Here is a 25,567-nt window from a genome sequence, read left to right on the forward strand (position 1 = left end):
CATAAGATGTTTCATATTAAAATATGCCCCATATAATGCTGCACAAATGCTGATTATGGCCCCATAAGATGCTCCATACAGATAATTGCCCCATATAATGCTGCACATGGCCACATATGATGCCCCATACAGATATTTGCCGCATATCATGCTGCACATGGCCACATAAGATGACCCATACAGATAGTTGCTCCATCTAATGCTGCACATGGCCACATAAGATGCCCCATACAGAAATGTGCCCCATATGCTGTTGCTGCAATTACAAAAATAAAAAATTTACTTACTCACCTCTCCGGCCACCCGGCACTTGCTATAGTCACCTGCTCCTCGTTTTACCACTGACCGACGCTGTGTCTTTCCCATCCTCTGCACCGACGTTCAGGAAGAGGGCGGCGCGCACACTAATCGCGCCACCACGCCCTCTGACCTGAGTGTCAGTGCAGAAGACACAGCGGCACCAATGGTGGAATGAGAAGCAGGTGAATATCACGCACTGCCCCCGTCATACTCACCTGTTCCTGGCACCATCACTGTACGTCTGATCCCCGGTGCCGCATTTCCTTCCTGTAGTGAGCGGTCACTGTTACCGCTCATTACAGTAATGAATATGTGGCTCCACCCCTATGGGAGGTGGAGCCGCATATTCATTACTGTAATGAACGGTACCATGTGACCGCTCACTACAGGAAGAAGCTGCAGCGCCGGGGAAGCAGGGACCTGCAGGGACCGTGCCAAGAGCAAGTGAGTATAATTAGACAGCCCCTGCTCCCCCTCCCCTGCCGACCCCTGGGTATGACTCAAATATAAGCCGAGAGGGGGACTTTCAGCCCCAAAAAATGGGCTGAAAATCTTGGCTTATACTCGAGTATATACGGTACTTTATCCATTTATTTTTTCATGAGGGAATACTTGGATTTACTTTGATTTCTATGTTTTTTACCACATGGTACCCATGCTTTTTCTGTGAGTTTAATTATATTTCTAGTCATGTGAGCAGGAAAATCTATACATTAAAGACAAGAGATGTTGATATTCAATGAGGACATAAGAGAGTAGAGTCTCCAACAGCCTTCAGGCACCATATTGCAGGGAAAAAGCCCTGGAGCGGCCGATGGCAATTGGTGAAATAAAATGCACAAGAGATCTCTGGTTTCATGCCAAGATTTGTATAATTACATTCAATCTCAACAAGTGGGAACTGTTCAGTTTCTATTAATATGCATGTCATAATTCAGTAATTACAGCTTTATATAGTAAAATGTATGTAATTACTGTTGAACACATTAAATCAGTGTGTTACTATATTACCCTCTCGTTGCATTAGAAAACTGTCTTTTGTCAATCATGTGACGACATTGTGTATTTTTTAGCAGTCTGTATAGACAAGACTTATGCATAGAGCAGATGTCAGATGGTAAAGTTGTGTTGCTTGCAGATCATGTTGCTACTGCCAAGTCTCGCGAGCTTTAATTCAGACACAGTTTCTATTAATGTCTGTACTTTCCAATTTGCAGAACTGAGGCAGCAGATGCACTTCTAGGCATTGAACTACTTAAGATCACTTCACCGCTTTTAGCCTAAACTTTGAAACATTAAAAAGGTAAGTGCTGCTATATTTCTACATTTCAAAAAGTCTTCTAATATATGTCCATTTAAACCTGGATGACGGAGAAAATTTCAGGAAGAATGAATGCAGGTTTACTATATATCTAACAGAAAAGACTGTAGTAATCCTGCATCATCTGCCGAAAAAGAAATTCAATAAAATGTATTTTTGTTTTGTTTTACCAATCATTCCATTATGTACATGTGTTTGAGTTGATTGGTGACATTCATTTATATTATAACTCCAGTTAAAAAAAAAGGGATCTGCTGCACGAAACTGCACTGGTTTTACTACTATAGTAAAAATTATGCATTCTGTATGTTACTCAATATGGGTTATTTCAAATTACAATGTTGTAATAAGATAAAAATAATATGAATTAAAATGATTCGTATATATAGTATTTTATTTTTAGATTATTAATATATAGAGTTATAAGCAAGAAGTTGCGGCTCTCCAGCTGTTCTGAGACCAAAACTTACAATTAACCATGAAAGCTGCACACGTTCACTGGTTGTAGACCTCTACTTTATGCTGGAACAAACATATCAAATTAGGGTTTTAATTCTGTAGACTTATACCTTGATACCTTACAATAATAAATATTTTCTGGACATCTGCTAAGATTAGTTTTTAAAATAAGATGAAAGATGATCTTATACTTTATAAATGTATAGAATAAAAAACAGATAAATATGGGAATAGATAGACAGATACGAGATAGATATGGGATAGATAGATAGATAGATAGATAGATAGATAGATATGGGATAGATAGATAGATATTAGATAGATGGGTATTAGATAGATAGATAGATATTAGATAGATGGGTATTAGATAGATAAATAGATAGATAGATAGATAGATAGATATGAGATAGATAGACAGATATGAGATAGATATGGGATAGATAGATAAATAGATAGATAGATAGATAGATAGATAGATATGAGATAGATAGACAGATATGAGATAGATATGGGATAGATAGATAAATAGATAGATAGATAGATAGATATGAGATAGATAGACAGATATGAGATAGATATGGGATAGATAGATAAATAGATAGATAGATAGATATGGGATAGATAGATAGATATTAGATAGATGGGTATTAGATAGATAAATAGATAGATAGATAGATAGATATTAGATAGATGGGTATTAGATAGATAAATAGATAGATAAATAGATAGATAGATAGATATTAGATAGATAGATAGATAGATAGATAGATATTAGATAAATAGATAGATAGATAGATAGATAAATAGGGGATAGATTGATAAATATGGGATAGATAGATAGATAGATAGACATGAGATAGATAGATATGAGATAGATTGATAAATATGGGATAGATAGACTGATATGGGATAGATAGATAGATAGATAGATAGATAGATAGATAGATGGATAGATAGAAAAGGGATAGATAGCTTGATAAATATGGGATAGATAGACAGATAGCTATGGGATAGATAGATAGATTGATAGATGGATAGGGGATAGCTAGATAATAAAGAGATGATAAATAGATATGGGATAGATAGACAGACAGACAGACAGATAAACAAGTCGTTACCAACCATTTGAAATACATTTGCTATGATGTTACTTACTGCTTTAAATTTCTGTTGAATAAAGTTTTACCTAAGAGGGAATTTTGTTTCTAACTTTACGGTTGATAAAGTTTTTACCATGCTGCCATACTTGGCTTTATTTATGTTGTCTTGCTCTATAGTAATGCTTGCCAAAGAAAAATACATGTGCCAAAAATAATACAAGAATAACTGAGTATAACCCTGTGCTATTTGTTTATTTAAGTGGAAAACATCTTAGAAGTTACTAGAAATTACAATAATCAAATTCCAGAAGCTCTCTGCATTCACAGACGCAGCAGAAGAGCACATGCTAATTAGCATACGCCGTGAATGGATGTATTGTTATGGTAGCCACAATATAACAATTGAACATCAATACGGCTTTGTGATTTATTTTTATAAACACCAGCATATTGCCATTCTATCTCCTTCAGTCAGTTGTTAAGCTGCACTAATTCCTGGTCCATTATCATGTGAAAAATATACTTGAACTAAAATAGCACAAGTAATAGGATTAGAGCATCTAATATTAGCGTAAATTAAGTTATTAATATGTAAAGGGCACATGAGGGCAGTGGAGCATATTGGGATCGCAGCTTCAAGACAATGCAAGAGATTATTATATGCTTACAAATAATGGCAGATAATGATTTCACTTTCCATTAGTACAATGCTATCCAACAACGTGGTCAGAGCAATGCAGCATTACAGAATTATCAGTAAAGTCTGCAGCGATTTAGAATACAGTATTAGAGTCTTTGCTGTTGGTTTTGTTTTTCTCTGCTGAGTTTTATAATAAAAACTGAAATATTTCCTAGTACCAGCAAAGTTAATCAGTTTCGTAATGTCTCATGCACATGTTGCTTAGTTTTTCCTTGCCTATGTGAAGTGGTGTTAAATCTTCAACATGTCAAGTATTTCAGCGATTTTGCGGTGTTTTTTCACCCAATCCATTACATGGCAAAAAAAGGATGCAAAAGACATGTAAAAAACGCATAACAAATGCTGTAAAAAAATATTTTAAATTGCAATTTTTCTGCCAATGCTGAAGTATCTGCAGCAGAAATGTCTTCAGCAAATACTTACCGTGCGCACATATCCTTAAACATACCGTAATCTTTATTGGTAACAGATATTACACTCTGCTTAAAAATGTCACCACTTATTTATTTATTTTAGATACAGCTGTTTTTGTTCTTCTTGGTGGGTGGTTTAAAAAAAATCTTCTGTCATGTGGGGACAGTTTCCATTAGATCAATCAGTTAGAGAAGTGTCCTCTTCCTGAGCCAAAAGTGTCTTCATTTCATAGGTACTACAAACTGCAATTATCAACATTGTTGCTGGTTATAATGCTTTAGGTGTGCACAATTGAGAAAGATAAATTATAATTTTATTGTCATTTATATTTTGGTGTGCACTTGCACTAGAAACTTTTTTATGACACTACAAAAATAATGTTATTAAAGTGTATCATAAATAGCCCTAAACGTATATATGTTCTATAGACATGTGCAAGAACTACAGAAGTCTAAATGTTGTTTAATATGAAATTATGCAATTCACCATCAGAAGAGCATACAATTAATTACGGGAATAGTTAATCTCAAACCTGATTAAATTACAGTTCAAAGGGAACAATTTTAATTTTTGTAGGCAAAAGTGATCTTTTATGCAATCAAACATAAGTAATCTAAGATATAGATTGTCGGAGGTGTCGGACACTGCTACCTTTATTGGTGCTGCACCCGATTCATCCAAGACTGTTTTTAATTTGAACAAGGTATAGATGGATCCTCCTTTCACCCAGCTTACCTGAGGCTTAGCCACTGAAGGTCCATTTAAACTAATCGAATGACATCAGTAAATGATTAGCTATTTGTTAAGACGAGAATACGCAAATTGCCTCTTCTGAGAAAAAGAGGACTTAAACTCTATAGTGCCACCTGTTGGAAGTAGCGATCCTACAAGTCACAATCAACCCTTTAACGAGTCGTGCAATATGACTTAGGATAAAAGCCAAATCAGTATCTCAATTCGCAGACACGGTGTTTCGGGCTGTGGGGCCTCGTCAGTGCGAAGCATGAGAACTGATTTGGCTGAGTGAGAGGCTCTGGACTGGAGTCTAAGGGGTAAGGTTTCTCCTTATGGAGAGTGATATACCAGCTGGCTTGTCAAGGTAAGGAGGCTTATTCGCCGTGCAATGCTCCTCTGGGAAATTAAATATGCAAATTGCCTCTTCTGAGAAAAAGAGGACTTAAACTCTATAACGCCACCTGCTCGAAGTAGCGATCCTACAAGTCACAATCAACTCTTTAACGAGTCGTGCAATATGACTTAGGATAAAAGCCAAATCAGTATCTCAATTCACAGACATGGTGTTTCGGGCTGTTCACCCTCATCAGTGCGAAGCATGAGAACTAATTTGGCTAGGTGAGAGGCTCTGGACTGGGGTCTAAGGGGTAACGTTTAAGACAAGCAGACAGATGTGCACTGCGAACACAGTTCAGATGTGCGTTGAGCGATCTATCAAAGATTACAACACATCAACTGCCCATATTCATAGCAACCCAAGACAATACACTGCTGTGAAGCAACATGAATAGGGTTTACAGAGGTTTTCAAGTATGTTGATATCAATCTTTATGGTTGACCATTCATAATGGATCATTATGGCTATAGACTAAAAAAATAGGCTTGTCCTCAGGGTCTGTCCAGTGCCCTGGATTGACAGGTCTCTGTCTATGTTGATATATAGGCAGAGACCTTTCACTCCAGGGCAGCGGGTGGGTAGAAACCACCAGGGACCTGCCTGTTTAAGTAGTCTATAACATAGTCTTGGTCCGCGGAGGCTTTTAAAGTATGTTTTCTTCTGGAGCGTCGCAGTGTTTCAGAGTTGAACATACATGGCTGAGGTGATACAGCCAAAGCCTGATACATGCTGCCAATCGATTGAGTAGCATGTATCAGCTGAGAGGTTCACTTTAAAGCAGAATCTGGCCACTATGACAAGGGTGTTAACAATCCGCATTCTACAAATCCAACAAACCTTCCTTGCTTGCTTCATTCTTTATAATAACTGGTTACATGGCAAGAATATTTCCTATTTCTATTATTTTTGCTTTGTGTTGCTATAAACATTTAATATAACAAATTATTATATCCATTTCAGTTATCAGTTATGTGGTACAAGCCGACACAAAGAAAGAACATCTCTGCAATCTGCTTCACAGTTATTTGTGTATTTTCCTCAACTATCGGCAGTGATCATGATGATAATGATGTAGTTCTAACCAAATCTGGAAAAGTGAAAGGACTGCAAATATCAGTGTTTTCAAAGACAATTACAGCATTTCTTGGGATACCTTATGCAGAACCACCAATTGGAGCTTTGAGATTTAAAAAACCTGAACCTACCAAACCTTGGTCAGAAGTGTGGAATGCTTCAACATATGGCAATTCCTGCTATCAGTATGTTGATCAAACATTCCCTGGATTTTCTGGGGCTGAAATGTGGAATCCTAATACGCAACTAAGTGAAGACTGTCTTTATCTTAATATATGGATACCAAGCCCAAAGCCAAGGAATGCAAGTGTTATGGTTTGGATATATGGTGGTGGTTTCGAGACTGGAACATCTTCCTTAGATATTTATGATGGCAAGTTTTTAGCTCGGAATGAACGTGTTATTGTTGTGTCACTGAATTACAGAGTGGGGGTTTTGGGATTTTTGGCTTTTCCAGGTAACTCTGAAGCACCAGGAAATGCTGGACTGTTTGATCAGAGGTTGGCATTACAGTGGGTTCATGATAATATTGCAGCATTTGGTGGTAATCCAAAAAGTATAACTATATTTGGAGAAAGTGCAGGAGGAGCATCGGTCAGTTATCATGTGCTTTCTCCTAATAGTCATCCATATTTTACAAGGGCCATTATGCAAAGTGGAACAGCAAATGCTCCTTGGGCTGCTATAGACAGCACAGAAGCTCATAACCGAGCTGTAACATTGGCAAACATGTTGAGTTGTTCTTTCAGAAATGAGACAGAAATAATTGGTTGTATTCGGAGTAAAAATCCACAGGAAGTCATTGAAAAATCAATTTCTATTCTACCACGTAGATCATTATTAGAAATTAATTTTGTGCCAACAGTTGATGGAGATTTTCTCATTGATTTACCAAAAAATCTTCTACAACTTGGTCAACTAAAAAAAAATACACAGATACTAACAGGAGTTAATAAAGATGAAGGGTCATATTTCTTAGTTTATCTGTTACCAGGGTTTAGCAAAGATCATGACAGTTTTATAAATCGAACTCAGTTTCAAGAAAGTGTAAAACTAGCATTTCCCAAAGTCACCGAGCTTGCAGTTGACTCTATAATTTTTCACTACACAAACTGGGAAGATGAGAAGAATCCAGTTCTTAATCGTGATGCGATGGATGATATTGTTGGAGATTACAATTTTATATGTCCTCTGCTGGAATTCACAAAGAGAAATTCAGAACTTGGAAACAAAGCCTATTTATACTTCTTCAATCATAGATCATCAAAGCTAGCATGGGCAGGCTGGATGGGAGTTGTACATGGCTATGAAATCGAATTTGTTTTTGGAGTTCCAATGTACAGGAGACTCAATTATACAAAAGAAGAAGAAACACTGAGCAGAAATGTAATGAGATTTTGGGCCAATTTTGCCAAAACTGGGTAAGTTTGATCTTCTTCCCAAGAAAATTAAAATATTTTAATCTTGCTGTAATAATTTGCTAACTGAATTTGAAAAGTCTAAAATGATTGCTATTAACAACAGGAATAGAATTATTACTCTTATTTTTTCTAAGTATTCTGTGGAAGTTTGCAATGTACTTGGCAGGAAAGCATGATCTTAATAGGCAGTTTTTTTTTATAGATTTTGCTTAGTTTATCTCTAATGCTTAACACATTACAAACCGCAGCATAATTCCGGCAGACTTTCAAAAATTATTCTGTGATTCTGAAAAATCACTTAGAAAACATGCCAGCAATTGTAACATGTTAACTCTGCCTTATATGCGTACTAATAGGGTGAACGCTTCAGCTGTTCTAAATTTTAAAAAAACCACGCATGCTGTTGCCATGACATTATGCTCAGCCTATAAGATCTAGGTTTTTTGTATATAATGTATGAGTCTTTATATTTTGCATATTTGTCTAGTATATGTATTTGTGATGTTTGGAAAATGTTCTATCTTGATTTCATCAAATGTGTATAAACACACAATGTTGTACATGCTGAAGTAAAATGGGAAAATGTATTGCACATAACCTATTCATCTGTCATATCTATCTATCTATCTATCTATCTATCTATCTATCTATCTATCTATCTATCTATCATCTACCTATTAATGTTTAGTATCTAAAATGTGCTCCTGACTTTGGTCAATATAAAAAATGTATTATTGTTCTCTGATTCTGCATCATGACCAAAGCTTTTTACAAAAAATACATTAATAGCAGTAACAATTTTTACAACCAGTAACAATGTTTTACAAGTCACAGGAGTTACAGTTGCAACTGGTCCCTATAATCCAGGGGTCTCACAGACTTTCTCTGCCATATCAGGTCCTTCAGGACCCAACACACTATTCCTAAAGCTAGCCTAGCTACTGGCAGGACATATGTATGGTTTTTACACTAGCTGGTGTAAGGACATGTAGGGCATTGAAGTTAAAAGACTACAGATAAGCTAATTTATTTGAGGATAATTTAATCCTTGGTGAATTTTAAAAACATTTTGGATATTCCTAAATCCAAAGAGTTTGCAATGTGGTTTGTGTGAATTCTTCTATATGGCATACAGCTGTAATACCCTCCATGTAAATAATAATAACAGGATCATTGAAAGTGTAAGCTCTGATAGCATAATCCTTTCTCTCTAATTGTAATGTGTAGGCTCCTGTGATCACCAGAGAAATGTATTTCTCTCTCCTGTAGAGAGTAAGTTCTTATGATCAGTGGGGTTCTCTCTTTCTCTTGTGGAGGGCATGGTCAGCGAGGTTCTCGCTTTCTTCTGTAGTGTGGTAGCTGTTATGATCAGTGGGGTTCACCCTCTCTTTTGCATCTGCAGTGTGTAAGCTTTTAGGGTATGTGCACACGTTCAGGTTTTGTTCGTGTTTTTTCGCGATTTTTCACGATAAAAACGCTATAAAAACACATAAAAAATGCAGACATATGCATCCTATCATTTAGATGATGCATCTTTTTCCGCGAAAAAAAACGCATCGCAGTAAAAAAAAGCAGCATGTTCATTAGTTTTGCAGATTTTTTTGTGTTTTTCCCTCTATATAATGCATTGGGAAAAAACACAAAAAAAACGCACAAAAAAACAAGAAAAAAAAGCGGAAAAAAACACACATTCGCCAGAAGACTCGCTACACTCATTAGGAGGGCGTTAAACTAGAAGAAGAGGGGACGGGAAGAAAAACATTAGACTCGAACAAAGACGACCCAGGAAAACATACTCAGAAGGGAGGTAAGAACATTTCTAAAACAATCCACAGTGAGGAGATTGGAACAAAACAAAATCCTCTAAACTGCATGCTCGCAAACGCCAGAAGCCTGACAAACAAGATGGAAGAACTAGAAGCAGAAATATCTACAGGTAACTTTGACATAGTGGGAATAACCGAGACATGGTTAGATGAAAGCTATGACTGGGCAGTTAACTTACAGGGTTACAGTCTGTTTAGAAAGGATCGTAAAAATCGGAGAGGAGGAGGGGTTTGTCTCTATGTAAAGTCTTGTCTAAAGTCCACTTTAAGGGAGGATATTAGCGAAGGGAATGAGGATGTCGAGTCCATATGGGTTGAAATTCATGGAGGGAAAAATGGTAACAAAATTCTCATTGGGGTCTGTTACAAACCCCCAAATATAACAGAAAGCATGGAAAGTCTACTTGTAAAGCAGATAGATGAAGCTGTAACCCATAATGAGGTCCTGGTTATGGGGGACTTTAACTACCCGGATATTAACTGGGAAACAGAAACCTGTGAAACCCATAAAGGCAACAGGTTTCTGCTAATAACCAAGAAAAATTATCTTTCACAATTGGTGCAGAATCCAACCAGAGGAGCAGCACTTTTAGACCTAATACTATCTAATAGACCTGACAGAATAACAAATCTGCAGGTGGTCGGGCATCTAGGAAATAGCGACCACAATATTGTGCAGTTTCACCTGTCTTTCACTAGGGGGACTTGTCAGGGAGTCACAAAAACACTGAACTTTAGGAAGGCAAAGTTTGAACAGCTTAGAGATGCCCTTAATCTGGTAGACTGGGACAATATCCTCAGAAATGAGAATACAGATAATAAATGGGAAATGTTTAAGAACATCCTAAATAGGCAGTGTAAGCGGTTTATACCTTGTGGGAATAAAAGGACTAGAAATAGGAAAAACCCAATGTGGCTAAACAAAGAAGTAAGACAGGCAATTAACAGTAAAAAGAAAGCATTTGCACTACTAAAGCAGGATGGCACCATTGAAGCTCTAAAAAACTATAGGGAGAAAAATACTTTATCTAAAAAACTAATTAAAGCTGCCAAAAAGGAAACAGAGAAGCACATTGCTAAGGAGAGTAAAACTAATCCCAAACTGTTCTTCAACTATATCAATAGTAAAAGAATAAAAACTGAAAATGTAGGCCCCTTAAAAAATAGTGAGGAAAGAATGGTTGTAGATGACGAGGAAAAAGCTAACATATTAAACACCTTCTTCTCCACGGTATTCACGGTGGAAAATGAAATGCTAGGTGAAATCCCAAGAAACAATGAAAACCCTATATTAAGGGTCACCAATCTAACCCAAGAAGAGGTGCGAAACCGGCTAAATAAGATTAAAATAGATAAATCTCCGGGTCCGGATGGCATACACCCACGAGTACTAAGAGAACTAAGTAATGTAATAGATAAACCATTATTTCTTATTTTTAGTGACTCTATAGCGACAGGGTCTGTTCCGCAGGACTGGCGCATAGCAAATGTGGTGCCAATATTCAAAAAGGGCTCTAAAAGTGAACCTGGAAATTATAGGCCAGTAAGTCTAACCTCTATTGTTGGTAAAATATTTGAAGGGTTTCTGAGGGATGTTATTCTGGATTATCTCAATGAGAATAACTGTTTAACTCCATATCAGCATGGGTTTATGAGAAATCGCTCCTGTCAAACCAATCTAATCAGTTTTTATGAAGAGGTAAGCTATAGACTGGACCACGGTGAGTCATTGGACGTGGTATATCTCGATTTTTCCAAAGCGTTTGATACCGTGCCGCACAAGAGGTTGGTACACAAAATGAGAATGCTTGGTCTGGGGGAAAATGTGTGTAAATGGGTTAGTAACTGGCTTAGTGATAGAAAGCAGAGGGTGGTTATAAATGGTATAGTCTCTAACTGGGTCGCTGTGACCAGTGGGGTACCGCAGGGGTCAGTATTGGGACCTGTTCTCTTCAACATATTCATTAATGATCTGGTAGAAGGTTTACACAGTAAAATATCGATATTTGCAGATGATACAAAACTATGTAAAGCAGTTAATACAAGAGAAGATAGTATTCTGCTACAGATGGATCTGGATAAGTTGGAAACTTGGGCTGAAAGGTGGCAGATGAGGTTTAACAATGATAAATGTAAGGTTATACACATGGGAAGAGGGAATCAATATCACCATTACACACTGAACGGGAAACCACTGGGTAAATCTGACAGGGAGAAGGACTTGGGGATCCTAGTTAATGATAAACTTACCTGGAGCAGCCAGTGCCAGGCAGCAGCTGCCAAGGCAAACAGGATCATGGGGTGCATTAAAAGAGGTCTGGATACACATGATGAGAGCATTATACTGCCTCTGTACAAATCCCTAGTAAGACCGCATATGGAGTACTGTGTCCAGTTTTGGGCACCGGTGCTCAGGAAGGATATAATGGAACTAGAGAGAGTACAAAGGAGGGCAACAAAATTAATAAAGGGGATGGGAGAACTACAATACCCAGATAGATTAGCGAAATTAGGATTATTTAGTCTAGAAAAAAGACGACTGAGGGGCGATCTAATAACCATGTATAAGTATATAAGGGGACAATACAAATATCTCGCTGAGGATCTGTTTATACCAAGGAAGGTGACGGGCACAAGGGGGCATTCTTTGCGTCTGGAGGAGAGAAGGTTTTTCCACCAACATAGAAGAGGATTCTTTACTGTTAGGGCAGTGAGAATCTGGAATTGCTTGCCTGAGGAGGTGGTGATGGCGAACTCAGTCGAGGGGTTCAAGAGAGGCCTGGATGTCTTCCTGGAGCAGAACAATATTGTATCATACAATTATTAGATTCTGTAGAAGGACGTAGATCTGGGTATTTATTATGATGGAATATAGGCTGAACTGGATGGACAAATGTCTTTTTTCGGCCTTACTAACTATGTTACTATGTTACTATGTAAAACGCATGCGGATTTCTGGCAGAAATGTCCGTTTTTTGTCAGGAAATTTCTGCAAGAAATCCTGATGTGTGCACATACCCTTAACGAGAGCAGAGTCCTCTCTCTGTATCTCTGTCCTTTAGCGTGTAAGCTCTTATGGTCAGCAGGTTTTCTCTCTTTCTATCTCCTTTCCTCCTAGTGTATTTTATGAGCAATTACAAACTTTCTAGTATTGAGAAAAAAAAAAAAATTATTGACCACAAATCTAATTTTTTGGAAAAATTTGTCTAAGCAGACAAATATGAATTTCAAAAGGTCTGCTGTTAGGAGTCGAGTTTCCTCTGCTGCACAGGGGGAATCTCGACCCGTCTCCGCTGCGGTCTCCCATTCTCCTCCAGCCGCAGTGGAGTCTGCTCAGCAGGGACGTCGATCCCAGCGTCTCGCTCAGTCTGACTCTGTGCGAAGAGTTGCTGCTGCTTCTCCAGTCTCTGCCATTAAAGTCAGTGCTGGTCAGCAGCGAGCGGACTTCTCTGGGACTAAGTCCTTGTCTGCACGTACTGAGCATGCCCAGGGTAAGATCTCCCGTTGGAGATCGAGGGTCATGTGCTCAGGCTCTGCAGCACATTCCATTGGTCCTCTTGGCAGGTCTTGGAAGGGCAAAAGTGCTGTAGCCACTTCCTGTGCTGCAACTATATAAACTGCACATGACCGCACGGCCATGCGCTAGTATTGTCTCATAACGTTATATGTGTGTGTGTAGATGAATGTATGTCGATGGATGAAAGCTCCTAAATATCCCTCCCTAGAGTTGTTGTCTGCTCGCGGATGTTGGTAGCTATCTAGCGCCCGACTAATCATCTGCACGATACACACATTACAGCGTCCTCTTTGCTATGTCCGCCTGTACGGCGCCGTGCGCTTGCCTTGCGCTTTCCATACCCTAGCCAGTGTGGTTGGTGGCGTCCGTCTGTGCGGCATTGCTCGCACTCCTGTGCATTTATATATTTAAACTTAGTTTCCTTACACACCCAGTTGTGGTGTAGTGCCAGCGAGGGTCTAATCGGACTTCAATCCCAGTTGGGGTTAAGTATGCTGACTACTCGCTCGCGCTTTAGGTGCGGTACCGCGATCCTGTGACACAACAGGATTGCTCCCTTCACGCTGGGTGAGGTTGAACCCACGTGTATATACTTTAGTGTACGCCATATAGTCTGTATTTACTAGCAGCAGGTTTTCACGCATCTATATCACCTTTCTTGGTGCGTTCCGCCAGTCCTAACATCTGCTCATCTCTATTTACTAGTTCTAATATACTGAATTGTGCTTCATAATTGGGCAGCTTTACTAAATATAATCCAAGAATAAATAATATATAGTATGTGTGTAAGTGTTATTGTTATCTATCCACAAACACGTGAGTAAAAAGATTTAAGAGGTTAAGGACGACCATTCATTAAATATTGGATATCAGTTTTATAGTTAATGCTATAAATACATTCTGGACGTAGCAGCTGAGATTAGCTCAGATCCTTCTACTTACATTCCAGAAAGAGAGGCTTGAATTTACTTGACGGCTTGCATTTTGGAATAACAGTTTACCAATGAGCGCATCATCTCAATCCAATTAGCTGCTAATTTTCTCTCAATACATTATATGTCCCCCCTTTGGATAATATAATATAAACTAGCATGACTATGAAACATTTTTAGAAAAACATAAATAACAAATATTAATATATTTATGTGTTCTTGTTCCAATCTACTATATAATTGTCTAACGGTCACTTCCGTCTGTCTATCTGTCTGTCACGGAAATCCAGCGTCGCTGATTGGTCGCGGTCCGAGGCACAGTCCAGCCGTGAATTGGCCCCTCCCTCCTCCCCTGCAGTCAGTGTCCCCTCCCTACTCCCCCCCAGTCAGCGCCCACATAGCGTTAACCGGACTGCCTTACACCGCGGCATAACGCGGTGCTATATACTACATGGCTGGCTGCGAACAATCATCAACAGGCGCACTCCGGGCGTGAATTGGCGCGGGATTTGAACCACGCTTCGCTAATTGGTCCTTCACGGCCAGCTGAATTCTGTGTTTTCATTGTATTATTCTAAAATCTTCATAAATAAACTACATCTATATTCTAGAACACCCGATGCGTTAGAATCGGGCCACCATCTAGTCAGCTATTAATACTGTTCATCTACAGTATGCATGCATCCAAGGGACTAAAGAAAAGGTCTAAGTATTGCACAAGTTATATGGATACTAAAATATGGAAAAATCCTCCCTGCCTGTTTTTGTATACTTGATAAGAGACCTTCAAGGATAAGAGCAAATCAAATATATGGCATCTGATGTACACCCTGCAAAAGCTTCAGAAGCATTCATTACAGGAAAGCCTTCACTGTAAATCATAAAGCTGCAGTTGCATTAATCAACCACAAAGTCATATCAGAAATACTTCCCATACTTTTTGCTATGCTAGATATCATTATATGTAATATTGTAATCTTCTAGGGTACTCCATGGCTTTTTTTCACAATCATAGCCTAAAAGAGGGCTTAAGGACATCGTTTTAGACTTACAGTACATAACATACAAAATTATGAAATCTCAACTTCCAAAAAAATAATATAAATTTTATTGAAAACAAAATAAAAATTGCAAAAATTTCTCCAAGAACATCTAATCTAAATTTAGTTGAAGCCTAAGTGAGACACGCAATTGGGTTACGAGGCATACACCATTAGTATGGGTAGGGAATTTCTGGCTATTTAATACTAGTGCAGTTATGTATCATGTATATAGTGGGTGCTTAACGCACATGTGTTTCACTTATATACTATATTATATATGGTGATTCATTTTTGTGATTTCCTTTATCTTGGACTGTTTGAGGATACTTATTACTCTTATACTTTGAGGTTAATTGATATATAGAGCTCTGGCAAAAATTAAGACACCACTGCAAAATGTTGTTTGTCTGATTTTTCTCTTTATAGGTATATTTGTGAGTAAATTGTAAACTTTTCATTTAGTCTATAAACTTCTGACAACATGTCTCCGAATTTACAAGGAATACATTTTGTATTTTTTTCTGACAAAGAAAAATGGTCAAATTAATAAAAAAACAGTGCTTTCAGACCTCAAATAATGCAAATAAAACAAAATCATAATCTTTTAGAAACAACAATACTAATGTTTTAATTCAGGAAGAGTTCAGAAATCAATATTTTGTGGAATAACCATGATTTTTAATCACAGCTTTCATGCGTCTAGGTATACTTTCCACCAGTCTTTCACATTGCTCCTGGCGCAAAAAGTTAAGCAGTCCTTCTTTGTTTGATGGCTTGTGACTATCCATCATCCTCTTGATTGCATTCCAGATATTTACAATGAGGTTCAGGTCTGCATCTTACATAGTAACATAGTAACATAGTTAGTAAGGCCGAAAAAAGACATTTGTCCATCCAGTTCAGCCTATATTCCATCATAATAAATCCCCAGATCTACGTCCTTCTACAGAACCTAATAATTGTATAATACAATATTGTTCTGCTCCAGGAAGACATCCAGGCCTCTCTTGAACCCCTCGACTGATTTCGCCATCACCACCTCCTCAGGCAAGCAATTCCAGATTCTCACTGCCCTAACAGTAAAGAATCCTCTTCTATGTTGGTGGAAAACCTTCTCTCCTCCAGACGCAAAGAATGCCCCCTTGTGCCAGTCACCTTCCTTGGTATAAACAGATCCTCAGCGAGATATTTGTATTGTCCCCTTATATACTTATACATGGTTATTAGATCGCCCCTCAGTCGTCTTTTTTCTAGACTAAATAATCCTAATTTCGCTAATCTATCTGGGTATTGTAGTTCTCCCATCCCCTTTATTAATTTTGTTGCCCTCCTTTGTACTCTCTCTAGTTCCATTATATCCTTCCTGAGCACCGGTGCCCAAAACTGGACACAGTACTCCATGTGCGGTCTAACTAGGGATTTGTACAGAGGCAGTATAATGCTCTCATCATGTGTATCCAGACCTCTTTTAATGCACCCCATGATCCTGTTTGCCTTGGCAGCTGCTGCCTAGCACTGGCTGCTCCAGGTAAGTTTATCATTAACTAGGATCCCCAAGTCCTTCTCCCTGTCAGATTTACCCAGTGGTTTCCCATTCAGTGTGTAATGGTGATATTGATTCCTTCTTCCCATGTGTATAACCTTACATTTATCATTGTTAAACCTCATCTGCCACCTTTCAGCCCAAGTTTCCAACTTATCCAGATCCATCTGTAGCAGAATACTATCTTCTCTTGTATTAACTTCAAAGAGAAAAAAAAAAAAAAAAAAAAAAAGTAAATGTGGCGCTAAGCACCTACGGATTTTTTGAATTCATCCACTTCAAATATATTTTATTTTGAGAAAATAAATGAATTTTTTAACATTTTTCACTTGAAGTGGATGAATTCAAAAAATCCGTAGGTGCTTAGCGCCACATTTACTTGGAGTTTTTTTTTTTTTTTTCTCTTTGAAATTGCCACCTATGTGGATCTGAAGCAGGATCAACACATAGTTCTCCAAAGTGAGCTGCACACCTTATTGGATTATACAACATACGAAGAAGAGTTGCCTAAAGAATTGATTCCTTGAGAATCTCAACGTGCATTTCTTACCGATAGAAGGTGAGCATAACTACAAATAAAAGAAATGTTTTTAACTTGTTGGTAAAAACGTATTACGCTCAGAGGAAGCGCCGCACTTGTCTCTTTTTTTTTTTTTTTTCCCCTCTTTCCCTAAACCAGGGTATTTCTAAAGACTCTTGTATTAACTGCTTTACATAGTTTTGTATCATCTGTAAATATCGATATTTTACTGTGTAAACCTTCTACCAGATCATTAATGAATATGTTGAAGAGAACAGGTCCCAATACTGACCCCTGCGGTACCCCACTGGTCACAGCGACACAGTTAGAGACTATACCATTTATAACCACCCTCTGCTTTCTATCACTAAGCCAGTTACTAACCCATTTACACACATTTTCCCCCAGACCAAGCATTCTCATTTTGTGTACCAACCTCTTGTGCGGCACGGTATCAAACGCTTTGGAAAAATCGAGATATACCACGTCCAATGACTCACCGTGGTCCAGCCTATAGCTTACCTCTTCATAAAAACTGATTAGATTGGTTTGACAGGAGCGATTTCTCATAAACCCATGCTGATATGGAGTTAAACAGTTATTCTCATTGAGATAATCCAGAATAACATCCCTCAGAAACCCTTCAAATATTTTACCAACAATAGAGGTTAGACTTACTGGCCTATAATTTCCAGGTTCACTTTTAGAGCCCTTTTTGAATATTGGCACCACATTTGCTATGCGCCAATCCTGCGGAACAGACCCTGTCGCTATAGAGTCCCTAAAAATAAGAAATAATGGTTTATCTATTACATTACTTAGTTCTCTTAGTACTCGTGGGAGTATGCCATCCGGACCCGGAGATTTATCTATTTTAATCTTATTTAGCCGGTTTCGCACCTCTTCTTGGGTTAGATTGGTGACCCTTAATATAGGGTTTTCATTGTTTCTTCGGATTTCACCTAGCATTTCATTTTCCACCATGAATACTGTGGAGAAGAAGGTGTTTAATATGTTAGCTTTTTCCTCGTCATCTACAACCATTCTTTCCTCACTATTTTTTAAGGGGCCTACATTTTCAGTTTTTATTCTTTTACTATTGATATAGTTGAAGAACAGTTTGGGATTAGTTTTACTCTCCTTAGCAATGTGCTTCTCTGTTTCCTTTTTGGCAGCTTTAATTAGTTTTTTAGATAAAGTATTTTTCTCCCTATAGTTTTTTAGAGCTTCAATGGTGCCATCCTGCTTTAGTAGTGCAAATGCTTTCTTTTTACTGTTAATTGCCTGTCTTACTTCTTTGTTTAGCCACATTGGGTTTTTCCTATTTCTAGTCCTTTTATTCCCACAAGGTATAAACCTCTTAAAGTTCAGTGTTTTTGTGACTCCCTGACAAGTTCCCCTAGTGAAAGACAGGTGAAACTGTACAATATTGTGGTCGCTATTTCCTAGATGCCCGACCACCTGCAGATTTGTTATTCTGTCAGGTCTATTAGATAGTATTAGGTCTAAAAGTGCTGCTCCTCTGGTTGGATTCTGCACCAATTGTGAAAGATAATTTTTCTTGGTTATTAGCAGAAACCTGTTGCCTTTATGGGTTTCACAGGTTTCTGTTTCCCAGTTAATATCCGGGTAGTTAAAGTCCCCCATAACCAGGACCTCATTATGGGTTGCAGCTTCATCTATCTGCTTTAGAAGTAGACTTTCCATGGTTTCTGTTATATTTGGGGGTTTGTAACACACCCCAATGAGAATTTTGTTACCATTTTTCCCTCCATGAATTTCGACCTATATGGACTCGACATCCTCATTTCCTTCGCTAATATCCTCCCTTAAAGTGGACTTTAGACAAGACTTTACATAGAGACAAACCCCTCCTCCTCTCCGATTTTTACGATCCTTTCTAAACAGACTGTAACCCTGTAAGTTAACTGCCCAGTCATAGCTTTCATCTAACCATGTCTCGGTTATTCCCACTATGTCAAAGTTACCTCTAGATATTTCTGCTTCTAGTTCTTCCATCTTGTTTGTCAGGCTTCTGGCGTTTGCGAGCATGCAGTTTATAGGATTTTGTTTTGTTCCAATCTCCTCGCTGTGGATTGTTTTAGAAATGTTCTTACCTCCCTTCTGAGTATGTTTTCCTGGATCTTCTTTGTTCAAGTCTAATGTTTTTCTTCCCGTCCCCTCTTCTTCTAGTTTAACGCCCTTCACATCATAATATGCTAGTGTTTTCCTCTTACTACCTATTTATACATTATTTTGCCTGCAATAGGTGTATTCCTCCTTTTTGACCCTTCACTGTGAACCTCGCTTACTACCAGTTATAATACATATACATTTACTCTAGATTTTCTTGTTACAATTTTTTCAATGTTTATATTGTTTTCAATAAAAAAAATATTTTATTATTTGGAGGTTGTGATTTCATATTTGTCTTAGGCAATATATTAGTAGGAGTCCTCTCATTTTTGTTATGATTATTGTCCAGATATATCTTTTTCTCAAAATTTTTAACCTCTGTCTGGATAATAAAATCCAATGGATATACATAGCATGTACTTTAGATGCTTTTTTCTAGTGTAAAATCTAAGTCAGAGATTTTGTATGATCAAAGTCTAAGAAACAATATTGTACATAAGTTTGCAAAAATAAGATGGAGATGAGCGGATCAGACAAAATTTGAATTTGCCCATTCATGACAATTTTATTGGGAAATTTTATTAGCAGACAAGTTATTCTCTGCAAATTTAATGTTCCTTATTATTCTCCAGGATCTTTCCATACCCGAGAGTATAATAAAAGTAAGATGTAAAATCTAAAACATTTTTTATAAGGAATTATAGAGTTGTTGTCACCATTTTCAGAAATCAAATAACTTTTTTATTTTGTTTAAATGAAGATAAAATAGCTGTATAGGTGCTTCTTTTGGTAAGGTAAACTGTACTTTTAACGGGCACCATTTCCAGGTACATATAACGATTTGTGCTTGTCTCATTACGTATGTTTGGGGAAGTGAAGTATTAGAAAAACAGCAATTCTCGTGTGTATGCTGTTTTTCTTAGTGGTGTTTACAGCATAGGTTAAATCATTTTCTATTTTGATGGGGCCTTTTTTACTTGCAGTGATTACAAATAAGCATTTTTATTTATTTTTGGATTGAAACAGGAAAGTGATTTAAACTGTGATGCTTTTTTTAAATGTGTATTTAATTCTTTAATCATCTACCACACATGTATTGTTGCCTTAAAAGGTTTGAACCTGTGATAACTTATTTTCTTGTAATTTGTTCTGCTAAACATTTCAATTTCCTCAAAAAGTAAAAAATAATGATAACCTATGAAGCCCATAAGAGCTCCAAGAGGATAGCAATGGGACCATTATCTTCACAGTGACCTATCACCATGTTTTCCCAGCTGCTATAGTATTGGCATCTAAATGGTTATTATTAGTGATGAGCGAATAGACTCGTTACTCGAAATTTCTCGAGCACGCTCGAGGGTCCTCCAAGTATTTCTTAGTGCTCATATAAAAACTCATCACTAGTTATTATGATTAAAGCAAATCTGAAAGCAGGACTTAACGTGCCTTTTGTAGATCTGGCGTAAGCATCACAAACGTGCACGTGTTTCATGACAGATAAAGCCATTAAGGAATTAATTTATCATTTACTAGATATGTACTTTAAACATTGGGGATATATTGTTACCAATAAAATACTTCTGAAAAACATTTCAAAACCTATGTAAAAATATTTCAGACAAAATTAATGGAAATATTTATTTAAATGCATAAAATTCTTGTTCTCGATTATTATCAAGCCAATTGACGCTCATCATTGTGTGGGAAAAACCTACTATTTTAGGACAAATTAGGTCATGCATTGTGATTTTATGTATTTCCCTTCCTACTATCCTCTGCCATCCCTCGGTTGATCGTGACATGCGTTTTTCTCAACCCAACTAAGTAATAAATAAAAGACTATCTTTTGTATCATGAATAATATACTGCAATGGCACTACAATACCACATTTAAAAAAAGATTCTAATTTCAATAGACAAAGTGAAACATGGAAACATTCAAATATAGAAAACTTTCAAAAAATATTTTACTAGAAGAAAAATCAAATTGTATGAAAAAAAGTTTCCTATTTTTAAATGACATTTTACAGCATAGCAGCTTTTAAAAGAAAAATATATTCATATTTTGATGCTGTTAGTGATCTATTTATACATTATCTCAGCTGACTGCAGCATCAATCTTGCTTAATAAGGAGTGGAACAAAGCGTCTTTCTGAAATTAATGAAGAAGTTCATAAAAAGAAGCATGGCTGCAACCCAAAAGGGTTTATGTCTGACAAACCACAAAGTAACTCACACCCTTCCTACTGCTTAAAAAAATGTTGTGTTTTCTTTTATCATATGTTGCCAAGACACTAATCAACTAAAGGAAAACTGATAGAATCCAGCATGATGACAGTAGGCTGGAAACTTTAGCCATGTTATAAAGTATCTTGAGTTGACTTTTCCTCCCCTAGTCACACAGTAACAAAATACGATCACGGCTGCTAATGAAAGACAGAGATGCTTCTGTGCATTTCTAATAAAACGGCAAAGACTGATAACTAAAGTGAAATAAATATGAATTATGTATTAATAATACACAAGTTAATAGTATTTTCAAAATGATCAGTACTTTAGTAAAGGTTAATAAATAACATTGTTGCAAATTACAGTATAAGGAGATCCAAAGGAACAGAATATATATTGTATTTATTTAGAAAGGAAAGCAATCCAGTAGATAATTTCAATAAGGCAAGGAAAATGTACAGTGAGGACGTTAAGCATTTGACACCTCAAATTTTGAAAGTTTTTCCACCTACAAAGAATGGAGAGGTCTGTCATTTTTATCCTAGGATCACTTCAACTGTGAGAGACAGAATCTTAAAAAAATCGAGAAAATCACATTGTATGATTTTAAAATAATGAACTTGCATTTTATTGCATGAGATAAGAATTTGATGCAATTATAGAGGTCAGACATTTCCTGTACTTCTTGACCAAGTTTGCACACACTGCAGCAGGGATTTTGGCTCACTCCTCTATACAGATCTTCTCTAGATCTTTTATGTTTTGAGGCTGTCTCTGGGCAACATTGAGTTTATGTTCGCTCCAAAGATTTTCTATTGGTTTCAGGTCTGAAGACTGACTAGGCCACTCTTGGACCTTGAAATGCTTCTTACGTGGCACTCCTTAGTTGCCCTAGCTGTGCATTTGTCATGCTGGAAGACCCAGCCACAAAGATGGTTGTTGGCCAAAATCTTGCCTTACAAATCCCCATGCAGCCTTCTGTCAGTATGGTGCAGTTGTCCGCATCAGGTAGGGTACAGAAAGATAGGGAGTCATGTAAGGGCGTAATAGGGGGCCTTCCTTCATCTCTTTTTGGCCCACTTTTTGGTGGTGTCTCGCATTCCCCCTTTATATTTATTTTTATTTTTCATATTTCTATTTATTGCGTTTTTTTGTAGTCCATATATGGGGTTTTTCTCTCCTCTTTCCTCGTTGCCTCATCTCTCAAGGATGTGCCCACAGTTGGGCCTTCAGTGACGAATTAGTCTGTTTTATTATCTACTACTACTTTTGCCGTGGGTTGAGCATACTGAGTTCAGTATACTCATTAAGTCCTTCATCACTTTTTTCTTTGTCCTTTTTTTGGATTGTTTCTTGTATAAAAGATCGAGTTTGGCCTCTGTGGGCCTTCAGAACACTGTTTGAAATGAAAGCGAGCCTGTAAAATACCGGACCATATCATAGGGTGGATGTGACTGATATGACAAGATTTTGTCCATCCTTTTATATGCGGTGAATGTTATCTGGCCATTTGTCCATCTGGACATGGAATATAGTTCACCCGCATATAATATGTAAGATCCTTGCAGGATCTTACACTAGACATACTCCGGTGCGTAGCAACATGAGTCTCATTTTGGATGGTGCGGGGTGGTCCGTGGAGAGGAGCGCTTGGCGTTCTGTCTCCATGGCACCCAGCGCTGTTTGTTCCGTGGAGCTCCGTAATACCGGAAGTATGGAGCGAAGCATGGGAAGCGCATCACACGCTAGGGGCGGGGTCTCCTTGGCGCGCTTACACGCTTTGAGTAATTTTATGGCACAGTAGCGGGGAGCCCGGTAAGCAGCAGTTACAGGTCTTTATACTCCCCTGATGAGTCCATCTGGACGAAACGCATCGGGAGACGCTACGGTCTAGTGGAGGCAGTCTCACCCTTTGAGAGTTAGGAACAGGCTCTCCAACATTGGGTGAGATCCATCCATTATTTTGAGCTATATGGAGATTGGCACTAATGTGTCTGACAGCAAAGGTTATTTCTCCATAGAACCAGGAGTATATTGACACACACAGAGGGATGCTCATGAACGGCTTCATGGGGCAGCATGGTCCCGTTCTGATGCTGGTTTGCTAATACTCCTTATGGTCATTCTTGGCTCATATTGCCTCCTATACGCTGCCATGTTATTTGACAGTCACATATGACGCACAGTGTGTGTGTCACTGCCGCTTTAAATGAGCTTGGTACATGCTTTGGGTCATATTGTAGTCTTCATGTTTGCTTTGGCTAATGTACTCTCTGTTATGAATGGTACATTAATGAGATAATCACCTTCATATATAGTGTACAGGACCTATATTTAGCGGCATTGTATCTATATGGAGCATACTTATGATATATTAAGGTAGTACTTTGGGTTATTCTAACTCTATGATCCAAGTCATACATACAGACCTGATTTTATTGGCTACATATGAGCACCACTGTTTGCAGCATATTGAGGGTTGCCAGTAGCCTTTATGGTTTGTTTACCTTATCTCCATATAGGGGAATGTGACTTTGCCATTTTTTGTATATATTTGTTTTCCCTATTCTGTGTTTGGTGAGGGTCACATTGACACTTGGTTTCTCTTCCCCATTGTTTTTGTTTCATTTGATTTTTAGATTTTAAATGTAGACCTAATAAAGGTTACGTTTTATCCAATTGCTATTCTATATGCAGTTGTCCTATCCCCTTTGCAGAAAAGCAACCCCAAAGTATGATGTTTCCCCTCCCATGCTTGGGATGGTGTTCTTGGGCTTGTACTCATCCTTCTTCCTCCAAACACGACGAGTTTAATATCAAAAAGTTCTATTTTGGTCTCATTTGACCTCATGACCTTCTCTCATGCCTCCACTGGATCATTCAAATGGTCATTGGCAAACTTCAAATGGGCCTGGACAGGTGCTGGTGTGAGGAGGGGGATCTTGCGTACCCTGCAGGATTTTAATCAATGACAGCCCAGTGTGTTACTAACGGTATTGTTTGAGACTATGGTCCAAACTCTCTGTAGGTCATTGATCCGATCCTCCCATGTAATTCTTGGCTAATTCCTGACCTTAATCAAAATAATCCTTACCCCACAAGACGAGATCTTGCGTAGAGCCCTAAACCAAGGAAGATTGTCAGTCATCTTGTGCTTCTTCTATTTTTTAATAAATGTGCCAACAGTTATTGCCTTCTCACCAAGCTGCTTGCCTATTGTCCTGTAGATATTCCCAAACTTGTACAGGTCTACAATTTTGTCCCTGGTGTCATTAGACAGCTCTTTATTCTTGGCTATGATGGAGAGGTTGAGGAGCTCAATCAGCTGCAATTAATTCTTGCTGGTTGTTAGGTGACCAAATATTTATTCCATGAAATAAAATGCAATTTAATTATTTCAAAATCATGCAATGTTTTTCTGTTTTTTATTTTTAGATTCTCACTCTCACTGTTGAAGTTTCCCAATGATAAAATTTACACGACTCTCTATTCTTTGTAGGTGGGAAAACATCCAAAATTAGCAGAATATCAAATATTTATTTTCCCCACTGTATATAGATATACATATATGTATATATTCTCATAATTTGTTCCCTGGGGAAACCTAAGAGATCTCTTAGGAACATATTTTTTTCTTTATATCTTATTTTTTTCCATTGTAACTAAAGAATTCCATAGGAGCCCCAGTTATAGGATAAAACAGACTACTGCAATGGCATATTAGACTGACAGAGCTGATTTGGATCATTTTGGAACCAGCAGCTCTGCTATGCCAGCCAGAGCCCCATTGATCTTGTAACTGCCAATTCACCCAGAATCATCCCACTTGCTGATGCTTCTGTTTGCTGCGCTCTCTGGACTATGTAGTTCTAAGCAAATGAGAAGACAGAAGCTGTATTA

At 37.8% G+C, this 25,567-nt stretch overlaps 1 protein-coding gene across 1 annotated transcript in view; it reads left to right on the forward strand.

Annotated features, from left to right (window-relative positions):
* The first annotated feature begins 1,475 nt into the window (after positions 1 to 1,475).
* The window catches only part of BCHE (butyrylcholinesterase), a 128,006-nt gene continuing 103,914 nt past the window's right edge, over positions 1,476 to 25,567 (forward strand). Inside the window, exons 1-2 of the mRNA XM_069727391.1 lie at positions 1,476 to 1,603; positions 6,387 to 7,921. Of these exons, the coding sequence (XP_069583492.1) occupies positions 6,396 to 7,921 (1,526 nt within the window). The 5' untranslated portion in view covers positions 1,476 to 1,603; positions 6,387 to 6,395. The remainder of the gene's footprint in view (positions 1,604 to 6,386; positions 7,922 to 25,567) is intronic.

Source organism: Ranitomeya imitator, chromosome 5 (genome assembly GCF_032444005.1).
Source record: "Ranitomeya imitator isolate aRanImi1 chromosome 5, aRanImi1.pri, whole genome shotgun sequence".
NCBI lineage: Eukaryota > Metazoa > Chordata > Amphibia > Anura > Dendrobatidae > Ranitomeya > Ranitomeya imitator.